We start from the raw sequence: 14129 nt of genomic DNA, 5'->3' as shown, positions 1-14129 counted from the left end.
CATACAAACACAAACAATCATTACAGGAAAGAATCCTTTAGTTAGCTTAAAGTTCTCCGCCAAACAGGTTGTGTTTTCAGCCTGTCCGTTTGTTTGTATGTTTGGAGGCAAGATTATTCAAAAACTAGTGGACTGATTCACATGAAACTTAGTGGAAGGATGTGACATGGATCAGGAAAGACCATATCAAATTTTGGTGTGGATGTGGGAATTTCTTTTTATCACTTTAAGCATTTTCACTGATTTCCCAGATAATTATTTTGATGAAAAAAATAATGAATGTGAGGAACTGATATCTATGAAAGTGTGAAATTTGATGTAGCTTGATTAAATTAAACGGCACTGTTGGTCCTTAGTGCAGTAATGTGCTCTGCTGAGTGCCATTACAGTTCATACCTGTTATCAATTTTGTGAATTGAATTTGGCAACTATGGCAATTAGTTTTACTCCAAATTACAATTTCAATTTGCTCAGTTATTCTAAGATACAAAGATAAAATGATAAAAACTGATGGTTGCAGCATAAATCTATAAGGAAATTAAATCATCCGGGAGAGGGTGTCGTTTTGATGGTGAAGGACACTGAGGTTATCATGGATTATAAATATTAAACATTAATTTAGAGCTCGGAAAAAAACTACTTGCATAATCAGCAGCTCGACTCCTGAGAGGAGCATTAACAAGGACTTGACCTATCCACTGCTGTCACCCGTCACTGTGAAGGTTGTACTGCACCCACACGCAGCAGCTGCAAACCTCACACATCAAATATTTTCTGGATAATCCTGGTGTAGCTACACTCCAACAAGAAGCAGCTGCAAATGTAAGGGAGCCTCAGTAATTGGCTTGTAGGGGGAAAATAAAAAAGGTTTAATAAGGGCCAGCCTAAATGGCTGTGAGGATGTGAGGATGTGAGGAATCTGACACACAAACCTCAGACACACTGCTGTGGAGGTTTATGAGAAGAGATGATTGATAGCATGTGTTATTTAATAAACCAAAGCACCTTACAGCGCTATTAGCGAGTGCAGTTTGAGGGGCTCCATTTGAAACTCAACCACAACTCGGCGTCGGTGCGGGGGGTGGGGGCGACTGAGCCAATGAAGCACAATCGTCAGATAAATCTGAGGACACTGGCTCCTGCAGCACCACCTAATCCATATTATGCATTCCACATCTGCAACACAATGCGTGACACTTGACTTTGGCCTGCAGTTACTCAAGATCTCATAAATAAAACTGAGGTGCACGTCATCATTGGAAGCTGCGGAGCCCCATATGTATGCAGGAATGCGTAGTGTGGGTGTGGTGGCGGGGCGGCCGGCCAGGGTTCATAAACATCACGACCAGTTCAGGGAGAGGTCAGAGGAAAAGCTAGTTGGCTAGCTAGAGGACCCACGAGATACATCCAAATGTCACTGAACTTCCCCCCGCCCAGGCCCTCCGGGGAAAACAAAGGGGGAAACGTGCGCACGTTCCCCAATGACGAGGACTCCGGTACGGATATGGCGAGGTCGCGCAGAGGGAGCGGAGGTTACGGAGGGCCGGAGGGGGGAGGAGGAGGAACGGAGGATGCAGATGTGCGGTGGAGAAGAGAGGCACGATGGGAGGAAGTACAACAAGCCATTGTTTGGAGAGAGAGAGAGAGAGAGAGAGAGAGAGAGAGAGAGAGAGAGAGAGAGAGAGAGAGGACAGGAGCGGACCCACGAGAGAGAGACTATTCACCACAGTTTACTTATACACATGCACACACATGCACGCACACACACATATAGAAGGATGACCTACTGATAGAGTCAAAGCACCTGTCAGACATTCATGGGTAAAGGTCAGAACATTGACGTTCAGACGTGAGAATGCTACAGATCTTGTGTTTCCTTTAATCTTCTATGTTTACTTGTTAAATCCTTTATCATTAATATTTATTCTGTTTCTGCATATTGTAATTCTACCACAGCCATAGACTGTGCATGGCTGTCTATATCCTGGATAAAGGTCTGTTGCTCAAGTTTCCTACAGTTCTGTTCCAATTAAAGGATTTTATACTTTAAGGGATAGAAGGTTGTGCTCACATTGTAAATTCATTTTCGACACAATTATGATTTTGCGCTGTTTACATAAAGTCAAATTTATGATACGTAGCATTTTGTTATTAAAAACGAATTATGTGTTTAACTGGAAGTTTCGGGGACTTTTGGGAAAGGGACATTGAAAAGTAATTGAAAGACGGCTGGTTATTTTCCTGAAGCGATGAAATCCGTGGATAATTAGCACAATAAACAGGTCAACCATGTGACAGGTCAAGTGACGCTGAGCCCCCTTGAGCTTTTACTAGAAAGATGCACTTATGAAGTAAAAAAGAAACTGCTCCTCAAACGCAGTCTAGCTGCAGCAATAAGACCCTGTTGATGTTATTTGGGCCTACAATAAAAATGGCGATGGTTTAAATGATAGTTACGAAAACCACACCATGAAGGAAGCTCTGTCTTCTGTACCATGTTTGCAGGTAATGTAGAAACCTCAGTATTTTATCAGCGTAAACTGGTCCGGCAGGAATGCATTGTTGTGCTGACATGTCTGGCAAACAAAACAATTGCATTGTATTTAGGATCTAAGACTTCTTATGAAATTGTCAGTTACAAAATAAAGCCATTTAACCGCATGCTAATACTGTTTGTGGTGAAATGGGGTGTTCACCGAGCTGTGGGCTGGGTTGGGTAGTAACACGCTACTTGTTATTTACTGTTTACCCAAATACAACAAACGCTCTGTGTTCTGACGTCTTACTCGGAATCGATTTTGACTCCGAAACAAACATCAATTCTTGGAAGATTTTGAAAGTGAAACAAGGAATGTGAATTGAGGGAATAGTGGTGGTGTTCCGCATCTTCCAGTGACTCGTTACTGCCAAATAAATGACATTTGAAAAAGGTCAGGGTTACAAAACAATCACAATAATTATCGCTATATAATATGCTGCAGTAGCAATAGAACAAGTTCAATACATATTAATACGATGCTTAAGCATTGCTCAACTCCATGAGCCGAACACATATAATTGTTACTCACCCATCACCCATTCCTGCGGTTGTATTGATTTGCAATACTGAACAGCCAAATATTGAACCACGCCTTTAATTTACATTTCCGCAATTGTGAAACTGTCGACTAATCATTTGGTGATATGTGAAATAAAATACAGACAAACTGCTGATTACAATTAACCAGAGTTGGGTGAGGACTTGACATCGTTGGCTTTGTCTGACCTGCAGTCCAAAATGCAAAGATATTCAACTGACAACGATACCAAACTGATGAGATCAGTAAAACCTCATATGTGGGATTCTGTTTAATTGATAATCAAATCTGGTAAAAAAGATTTTTGGTATGTTCTCCCTATGTGAGCTTTCTCCGGGTTCTCCAGCAGACATCTACAGACTTGGGTTAGGATCATTGGAGACTGTGACTGTGAGTTTGAATGGTTGTCACTGTATGTTGACCCTGTGATAAACTGGCGACCTGTCCAGGATGTACGCCGCCTCTCACCCAACGTCAGCTGGGATTGGCTCCAGCTCCCCACGCGACCCTCGAAGGATCAGCGGAATGGATAATGGATGGATGGAAAACAGGAGATTTGTTGAATTATTAATATTATTCAATTATTCAAATTGTTTTAAATTATTTCCGGTTGATCAGCAAATTGATTTATAGATTCAACACCACACTGCTGCGAACAATATGACTAAAATGAATCCAGTGAGTAATATGAGGCCCTGGCTGATATTTCTCCTCTAGAATATTAGAGAATATCAGACACACCCAACACACACCCAACACACACACACACACATACACACACACACACACACACACACACACACACACACACACACACACACACACACACACACACACACACACACACACACACACACACACAATCTCGCTTTCTCTGTCTCTCCCTGGATCTGTCACAGCAGACACCTTTGATATATCTAATCAAGGAACATCAGGAACCATTTCTGACAGACTCAGGGGTGGGACCCCCCTGCTACACACACACACACACACACACACACACACACACACACACACACACACACACACACACACACACACACACACACACACACACACACACACACACACACACACACACACACACACACAGCCCTACGCTGCAGAGAGACAGCGTTAAGAGCAAAATGTTCACATCTCACTCAATGGTGACAGCTTTTTTTTCTTTAACAAAAGCTACTACCATAATGTACACAGTTGTTACAAAGCTCCAAGGTCTCAGTGGAGCAGCGCTGTAGAGCAGCATGATAATCATTCACACATGCAAAGGCTGACAGAGTGCAGGCAAGCAGACTGTGAAGCAAATGTTTTTGTCAGAGCCTCAGTAATGTGCTTTTACAATCCTGATGTCGGGACAGCTGGCGAGCCAAGACTGGCAGCCCGCCCTGAGAAACCAGAGACGCCGCCTGGACCGAACCGGCGGGGAAAAGCGTCTTGCACCACACTTCCACAGCATTCCTCCTATAGCAAAACATACCCCGCGCAGAAAACCTCGGGCGATGTGTGTGTTCACGGGGACGAGTGACGTCAGCTGAATGATATTGCGAACGCAAACCTTCGGGATTCCTCTGTGACCAAAAATCCCACAAGTATGAGTCTGTGATTCAGCTCTGAGGGAAACAACGGTTTCATTTGAATCTTGCAAATTTATTGATCCTGCATCCTTTTGAGAAACATCCACCTGGGTTGGCAGGTTCCCTCAAAGCCCTCTGTCACTTTTTGTGTGTCCCACAGAGAAAACAGGCTCAGGTTTCAATATATACAATTTACATCCCTGAGCCATCTACACCCACACACTCTCCCAAATGTCGAGGGATCCCTCTCTGACTCCATGTGCAACAAAAAGAGTGGGAACCAGAGGCAAAGTGAGAGCTCTACAGCGACACAGCGGGAGAGAGAAGAGGGGAGAGAACAATCTTTTTTTTTTCTGTTAATTCACTCCTATTCTCTCCAGCTGGACCGACTGTGTAAACACAGCTAAATCAAATGCTCTCAGGCTCTGTACATCACGCCCCAAAACAGGTGCTTTTACTCCCTCAATCCCTATCTTTATTCCCCACCCACTCACTCCGAACTCTGACCTTACAGTCCAGGTGGCAGGTGCTCCGGAATAAGTTTGGTGCAGCCATATCTCACAGTAACAGTGGGATCCTCTCCAACGGCCATATTTTACATGAATAAAGAAATGTATAAACAGGAGGCTCCGAGAAGGAAGAAGTCTGATAAATATGTCAGGATGTTTCTTCAGAGCAATAACACAATCTTTTGTGTCGGCGCGCTGAGGTTTTGCAGAGGACCCGCTATGGATCTGCACAACTAGATCTACTTTGTGTCGACTTAGCAGAGCTCTGTGCAGAATTTACGAACAATCGATGAGAGGAAACTGATTAAATGTGGTTCTCGGTTGCAGGATTACAACATAAACCTATATTGGGGCTTTTACCGCTTGAGTTATTTAAAGCTACTAAAGCAAAGAGGAAAACAATGCTCATTTTAGTTTGTGAATTAATTATGAATCAATTTATATTGAATTAAGTAATCGCCCTTTCATGGGGAGTGATCCATCGATTCCCAACCTAAGACCGACATAGAATAAAAGGGTGTGTGTGTCCTCTATATGCATGCACTGTACGCTGTGTATCCTGTATCTCAGCACCTGCAGCAGCATGGATGAGGACGCTCTGGTTGGGCCGGAGGTTGCCAAAGTCAAACAGCATCATGTAGGCGGTGATGAAGTTGACAGGAAGCGCCGCTGCCTCCTCGAAGCTCATGCCCTCTGGGATGAGGAAGGTGTGGCTCGCCGGCACCGCTGCCACCTCCTGCCAGAGGCCGAAACGGCTCAGCACCATCACCTTGTCGCCGACCTGCAACAGAAGGCACAGAATGACAGGGGCTGAAAAGAGGGTGAAGCAAAGGGCTCAAAATCTGTTTAGCTCAAATAATCTGATGAAATTGAATTTTGCTTAAGAATGAATGAAAAAGTGATGCAAAAATGACATACTCCACTCCAAGCTCTACTACACAAATGCAGACTTAATGACTTAACTGGCCTAAACATCAACAGTTTTCATCAGCAATCCATGCGTTCATCCATTATCCATCATCCTTTCACAGTCACACCCCGGAGACCCTGGGTCGTCAACTTATCACAGGGCTGACATAGAAACGAACAACAGATCACGCTCATATTCACACCTAGTGATGTTGTGCAGTCACCAATAAGCCCAGCCTACATGTTAGTGGAATTCGACAAGGAGAAAACCCAGGAGGGCCTGGGTAGAACATGCAAACTCCACACAGAAAGGCCTCAGCCGAAACCGGGGTGCGAACCTGAAACCCTCTTGCAGTGAGGTGACGGTACAAACTGTTCTGCCTGTATCAGTAAGACAAAAATTAATAACCATTGATGGGTTGCAGAGATGAAGAGGTGCTCGAGTTCATCTGACCGGGGCCACAAAAGGATTGGATACCACTGCTCTAATGCACTGGAGACGCAGTGAGATATTGGATCATCCTCTGAACCACTTGACACAAAAACTGGGGGTGTTACCACACCAAGACAAAACTTTTGTTCTAAGAAGGAGCCACGTCACAGCACAATGACAGCATGGGGAGCTTTTATTCATCCACATCCACTGTATATAGTGACATTGTGCAGGAGGTGGGGTGCACTCAGGTCACCAGTCTATTGCAGGACTAACATATAACAACTATTTACACTCCCATTCACACTTGTGGGCAATTTAGTGTCTCCATTGACCCAAACATCGATCATCATGACTTTGGACAGTGGGAGGAAGTCAGAGTAACTACAGGAAACCCACACAGACACAGGGAGAACACGGAAACCTCACACAGACAGACCGCATCCCTATCTTATTAAACGAAAACTAAATTCATAAATCAAGAGGCTCTACCGACGGTTCAGTTCCCCAGGAGGTTTCACCGGTCGACCCTGAAGTGGTTTGGAGCATCCTGCAAACTCGCTGTTTCTTTGTTACCATGGAAATGATGGGAGCGTGACGTGCAAACATGCAGCCACCTCCTCCAACAAACCTCAAAGAGTTTGCTCTTCGGCTGCGGAGGTGATCAGGTGATCATTTTTACAGCACCTCGACATGACATCGTCGTCGGTGGGATCAACCTGCTGTGTTCTCACGGACTTTCTACGGATTCTATACTAGGAGGCCAGGCGTATAAAGTCTGTGGAATATCCGGAGGCTCCTCCAGAGAAAATGCGGAGGAGGTGCGGAGTTGAGTGCATGTCTGAAAGCAGCGTACGAGTTTAAGCAAACTAAGAGAGTGGTAACCCAAAGAAGAGTAAAAGCAGTAAGGAGGGCTGTGTTGACTTTACAGAGACAAATTGTGCTATTGTATTTTTCTGTCTGCTTTAGTTTTACCGTTTATTAGAATCTTTTTTTATACGATCAAATATGTGATTGTCATTTAAGTTTTAGGCCATTTTAATCCCTCAGAACCAGTACTCTGACTGCGAGGAAGCCACAGGCGTCATTTAACTCCTGATCACCATCTTGTCCTTTTCTGTGACTTCATATCTTATCAACAGCAGGATCCTCCGGTTCACAACTGTCTCTTTCCAGAAGGAGCAGCTCCGATGTAAACTTCCCCCAAGCGCCCTTTCTAACCAATCAGGAAAGCCTACTCGAGGGAAACAGGAAACGGAGACGACTGCAGCATTATAACTCTCTTCCTGTTTTCTTCCTCCCCCTTATCCACCTCTCTCGACACAGGTCTCTCTCTCTCTGTCTTGCCCCGTTTCCATTATTCTCACTTTTTCTCTTCCCTTCTTTCTCTTTCACTTCCCGACTCATTTTCCTCTCGCAACTTCAGAGCGTCTTCCTTCCCCTTCTCCGGTCCCCCCTCCGTCTCATCCTGTCTGCGTCTCGGTCTTCTCGACGCTACCTCTTTCATCCACCATTTCTTCATCGTCCGCTGTCTGTGTCTGTGTCTGTCTTCCCCATCCTCTATCTCCTTTCCATTGCGAGGCGTGTCCCGTATTACCTCTTCCTCATCAGCGACGCAGGACAATGGGGCCCCATCTTCTCCCCTGGCTTCTCTCCACTCATCAGAGTCCCTGCCAGATTCTTCCCCATGGCTGAGCATAAGACAAGCTCTCTCCTCCTGGGAACAAACCCTCTCTACCCGGCCCTCTCTAATGGTCTGGAGGGAGCCATGCGCCTCGCTGTCTATCCTCTCCAATTAGAGAGATCTCCCTCTCTCTTTCTCTTTCATAGCCGCATCTTTCTGTCCCAGGCCAAGTCATTTGGTTTATTTTAAAACTCTGCTCTCACTTTTTCACCGTGGGCTACTTCTCCGTCCTTCTCTTTGTTATTCATGCTGACTCGCTGTCCCTCTCCCTTTCTCTCCTTCCTCCTGGGGTCTTCAAACTCATCAGTCCTGCTGCTTTAATTGGGGGTAAAGTGTGGCACAAATCGATAGACGGGGGAGTTCAGGCTTTTTCCAGGAAACACACAAACAACCATGACTCACACATGCCATTCAAATGCATCGGTAGCTATTCGTCAGTGCCCAAATAAAGGATGTGAGTTACTGTCAGTCACAAATAAACTGAGTAGGAACATTCAAGGCCAAGCGAGTGAGCCTTGCGACACTTCTGTTACAACATCTTCACAGCGTGACACAGAAACACACACACACACACACACACACACACACACACACACACACACACACACACACACACACACACACACACACACACACACACAGGCGCTTCTTGCGTTCCCCCTCTCAGCCTTCATGCCACTGCGTCTAATGTAGTCACAGTTGGGGTCATGGGTACGAGGGGGAGGGGGGGTGGGTGGGCGCAGAACAAAGACACGTCCAGTTAACTGTATATGAATGGAGTTAATCAGATGGTGATTCAGTTTTTTCGGGGTGTGCAGGCCTCCGAGTCAGCTGCTTCTAGGCTCGGAGCTTTGCTGAACTCAGCAAAAAAAAAAAATCAGCAAGGAAAAATAAAAGACGGGCAGAAAAGGTTCTGATGCAGTGTTCATGAGTCAGGTTGAGGCATCGCATGATGGTTGAATGGAACGCCCACACACAACCCCTTATGGCTCCAGTAAATGTAATTCAAATGAAACATTAATATCTCCCCGGTGTCCATAGAGGTGTTACTGTGGTTTATCACAGTTTGCATGATGGTAAGATAAAGAGCCAAGCCCTGCCCGCACACAGCTACGTCCCTGACAGGAGGGGCCTACATGCTGCTCGCCACAAATCACCATATCGCGCTGGCAAAATGCCATTTGTTCTCGACCTTGCTTGTTCAGCCTTGATGCCACGCTACACTTTCAATCTCAGAAATGTCCAGAATTTGGGGAAAACCACACTGGACAATCTTAAGGGGGGGGGGGGGGGGGTTGAAAACAAAGTAGAAACATCTGATTTTCCTCTCTTACCCGGGCAGCTTAAGGCCGACTGTCAACAGGCCGCATGTCGAGTATGAAATCAAGCTTTAAATGTTGAGATCATGGAGAGAGGGACATGTAGCAGGGAAGAGCAGGACAGGGAGGAGGGTTTAGTCGTCCTGAGGGATAGATTGGTTTAGCAGAAGGGAGAAGGAGAATGGAGGTATAAAGGGAGGGCAGCATGATAGAAGGATTCACTGACGGCACAATTGATGGAGGAAGAATCAAGAGATTAAACGAAGGAAGGAGGGATTGATAGACAAGGGGGAGGGAAGGAGGGCTGGAGGAAATACCAGACTGACAATGTGGGCCAGAGGAAGGTAATTGAGAACATATGGGTCAGATCCTACCAAAACTCAGAGGAAGAGAATGAAAAAAAAAAGGTCTGGAGGAAAAAAAGTGCTGATGTTTGGTGTCATGGGAGCTTCAGTGTGATTTGTGATATTTCCCCTCTCCCCTCTCTTACTCACTGGTATACTTTTTTCTCCCTGTGCTCCCTTGTAGGTCATTTCGGGTGAGCTCACTGTAGTATTACTTCACTCAACTTTACCGTCGGTCCAGGGGACACTTATTTAACAGCAGCGGCAGTTATTGAAACACAACAGAAGGCAGGGATAATAAATCCATATGAAAACATTTACCACCACAACAAAGTCAGGGGGACAAGTGTAGCATTTATGTAAAATAATTATGGAAATAAGAATTAATTATAGAGAAATTTAAATAATATCTTAGAGCTGGGTATTGTCTAAATGAGGATATTTTTCATATCTTGAAAGAGATATCCTATTTTCTTGAAAAACTAACTAAAGTTTATTAAATATTTCTGATCTATGTGTAAGGAAGCAGGCACTGACATTTGGGAACATCGGGTTCAGCGATATATCCAAATGTCAGTAGGATTAAATAAGAATCAATCACACTTTACTTAGACTCTGATGTTTTGGTTGCATCATCTAATTAAATGGCATGTGATCATATAGCTTTGCTTACTGTGTACGGGGGAGCAAACCCTCAGACACACCCGATTCTGGGTTTTGTCTTTGTGTCTGTGTATAGTGTGTGTGTGTGTGTGTGTGTGTGTGTGTGTGTGTGTGTGTGTGTGTGTGAGTGTTTGTGTGTGTGTGTGCGAGGGAAACAGATTGACAGGCAGACTGATAAAGCTGCAGCGAGCGATTTCAACTCCCCAAAACTCTCAGTGCCACCAGGCTCAGCACATTCCCTCTGAGTTTGCTGCCAAAAGATCTGAGAGATCTCAGTCCATTAGAAAGATTGGCTCTTGATTTTATAAGCTGAGTGCTACAAGGGGGGGGGGGGGGGGGGGGGGGGGGGGGGGGGGGGTGGTATGTGGAAGTGAGGCCTCGGTGACAAGCTGTACATTCGTGCGTGTGTGTTAGAGATCGTGCTTGACCTTTATGTCCAATATACATTACTGACAATGTGGGAGGAAGCAGTGAAGTTACCATAAAAACACAGGCGTCTCAAACTTCTGTGAGGCCTGGCTGCCACAGGCCACGGCCCATCACCAATCACATTCATATGGATCTGACATGTGCCACTCCCAGCCAAATGCACTGATTCCACACTTGCATCACACATGTACTGATAGTGTGTGTGTACATCAGCCTCTTAATATCTGTGGATAACACAGATATTAAGAGGCTGATGTGAGAAGAATGTGGTGCTCGAGCAGATAAACGGTGTGAGTCAACGCAGGCTGATGTGTAACGTTAGGGCTTTGTCGCCTAATTGCGTTGCAGAGGCGTTACCGTGGTGATGCCATGCAGCCAGGAGACAGGCATATAGGCCTGTGACTCATCGCCCGCTCCATCCACAACGCTGAAGGGAAAACTCGTTTTAATCGTGATTGTTTCGTTGAAACTTTGAACTTTAACCGTGACTTCTTAATGACTGTTAATAATGTCTCCGTGTTGACAAAGAGGGCGAGTGATCCCGTGTATCACACCGTGCTGTCTGCATCTGCGACGCGCCTCGCCCTTTACGCTCGGTGCGTCTGTGCGCCACCGTCGCTCCCGGTTAACAAAAGACGTCTGTGACTCCGGTCCCCCCACCGGTGTGAAGTCAGCCGTATTAACAACGTGACACTCCTTAGTCTCCAGAATAAAGGCCCTTATTAATTAACATTTCGAGAGAAACATATCTGAAGTGGTGGATATAGGGAATTAAGTTGTTTGTCATCGGTAATGATTTATTTGCAGCTAACGTTAGAGCCGTAAAGGCCCAAGCAGGGTGGAGGATTTACAGCATATGTGTGCAGCATATGACAAATTTTTCTGCACGTCCAGCTGTATATATTATATTTTACATTTTCCTTCTTGTAGGATCATTTTCAATATTGCTTATTTTGTCTCCACAGAAACACAAAGGTGCTCATGTGACGTTAAAGCTTTAATTTTGAAGCCGGGACGGTCTAATATCCGGTCTCATCGTGGCTTTCTCTGGTTCGCTTGACACGCCTCTGCGCGCCGTGGCGCACAGCAGAGCGCACAGCGTAGGCGCAGCCCGGGTGGAAAGCATCCTACGGATTTGCATGTGCCCATGTCGACTTAACATTTACAACACAGATGTTGCGTATATGAACGCTTAGTACATCTCCACCGCGGAGACCAGTCTATCTCGTGGCCTAAATACGAAGTGTATTCATCCTTGCGCACAGGCAGCACAATTGAAAACCGGGGGAGTCAAGAGGGGCGACGCCTGCTTTCATTGTGCTCAACTCGTGTCATTTCTACACTTTGGTTTCTTCGGTTTCCTTCTAAACAGATACTATGCAACATGAACACAACCAGGCTTCAATGCTTCACATTTTCAGACAACAAGTGAACAAGTGTCTCGTTTTTACGCACGAGAGAATGGATGAGCAGCGAAACCACACCAAGAATTAACTATATAAGAGCCAGGTTGTGTTGTTAGTTTAGCTTAGTGTTGACTGTTTGAAGTAACAGTGTTAAATTCATTAAATCATAAAACAGTTTGTAACAATGTGCAGCGCCGGTGCCGCTGCCTGAGCAGCGAGCACAGCCTGACACGCCCATATCCAGATGTAGCTGCTCAGCACCAAATCCACGGCAATATTCATCATTTAAATGAAACAAAAACAAAAAAAACACAAGGAAATGTGACTTCAATGGGCAGGGAAATAAAACAGAGCGTCATGTGTGCTTACTTTTCTTTCTGTCACTTCTTCCCCTACAGCCTCCACCACCCCGGAGCACTCCATCCCCGGGGTGACTGGCGGGGACGGCAGGCGGTCGTACAGCCCCTGTCTGGCCATCAAGTCGGCGAAGTTCAGCCCGCAAGCCTTGACCCGCACCAGCACCTCTCCGGCCTTGAGCACCGGCTTCCCCTTCTTCACCTGCAGCTTGACTTTATCATAGCCTCCGTAGCCGGTGAGCACCAGAGCGCGGTAGCTGAACGTCTCCTCCTCGGGGACCTTCTCGGTGGCGGCCGCGGGTGTTGCCTCTGCCTCCGCTGCGGCGGCGGGAGCGGACTCCGTCTTGGGCGGCTCGGGTTTGGGCTCCTCGGCGGGTTTGGTGTCCTGCTTCTGGTCCACGGCGTTCTGCTGCTGGGCAGGTGCGTCCTCTCCAGACATAGTTGCAGGGGAGCTGAGAGACACAGTTGAGTCTGGAATCAAAATGCACTCAAAGAGGCTTCGTCACTTGTTGTGCTGTCGATGCCGAGGACGGGCTCGCTTGTTCGGCTGCGTGTGTTTGCTCTGGACTCAAAGCAAAAAAAAAGCGAGAGTCGGAGCTTCTTTCTCAGCAGTGTTGCGTGGAGACACAGACCCCGACAAAGTGGGCTGATCAGTGGCCAGTGGCTGTCAACGGCGCGCTCTGACAGAGAGTGTGAGTGGGACGAGACGGAGGCAGCCCGGAAAACACGGAGAGCTGCTGGAACTCACGGACCGGCGTCTCTGTGTGTGTGTGCGAGACTGGGTGGGCTTGGCTCTTTGGGCAGGGCTATAAGATGAGCCTATATTGCATCAAGCAGAGAGGTGATTTGCAAAAATGCCCTTTATGGCTGGAAGCCAAATCCAGTTGAAACCAGCCCTTAAAGACAATATGCTGATTGCTCCCTTATATTCTGCGGGTGGCGTGGTCAGGGGGAATAAATGACTTGACAAATATAGAAAAGCCTCTAATGAAGCAAAGATTATAATAGGAGTGGTGTTTGTGACGTGTCCTCGGGAGAACAATGCCCCTCAGATGTAAATTAGCTGCGGACACATGTAGTGAATTCATATTTCTTCCAGCCAGCAAACGCCAGCCTCTGTCTGTTTACTGTGCCACTGTGTTTAACCGGGGAGGTTTGTGTTGCACGAACAGTGAGAGGCAGAGGAAACGTCTGTTTATGCTGCCTATTCTACAGCAGCATTCGCAGGAACCTTGGGCCTGCGTACGGCTCATTGTTGTCACTTCCCTGCAGAGGCAGCTCAGAAAAATATGAGCTTGTGTTGAGGCCATGCCAGCTCCTGATTAGACAATACAACCTGCTTTGTGTTATTCTCCTTCAACCAGAGCCACAGGGCAGGATCCCTCCTCCATCAAATCCCAACACACATGGTACAGGGCCACTCAGG

The 14129-nt window shown here is 46.3% G+C and overlaps 1 protein-coding gene across 1 annotated transcript in view; it reads right to left on the bottom strand.

Annotated features, from left to right (window-relative positions):
- vat1 (vesicle amine transport 1) overlaps positions 1-13456 on the bottom strand; it is a 31388-nt gene extending 17932 nt beyond the window's left edge. Inside the window, exons 1-2 of the mRNA XM_034594583.1 lie at positions 12717-13456; positions 5734-5941 (exon numbers count right to left, since the gene is read on the bottom strand). Coding sequence (XP_034450474.1) covers positions 5734-5941; positions 12717-13142 — 634 coding nt within the window. The 5' untranslated portion in view covers positions 13143-13456. The remainder of the gene's footprint in view (positions 1-5733; positions 5942-12716) is intronic.
- Positions 13457-14129: the final 673 nt, after the last annotated feature.

This window comes from Hippoglossus hippoglossus, chromosome 8 (assembly GCF_009819705.1).
Source record: "Hippoglossus hippoglossus isolate fHipHip1 chromosome 8, fHipHip1.pri, whole genome shotgun sequence".
Taxonomy (NCBI): Eukaryota; Metazoa; Chordata; class Actinopteri; order Pleuronectiformes; family Pleuronectidae; genus Hippoglossus; species Hippoglossus hippoglossus.
This window is presented reverse-complemented; position numbering and strand designations above follow the sequence as displayed.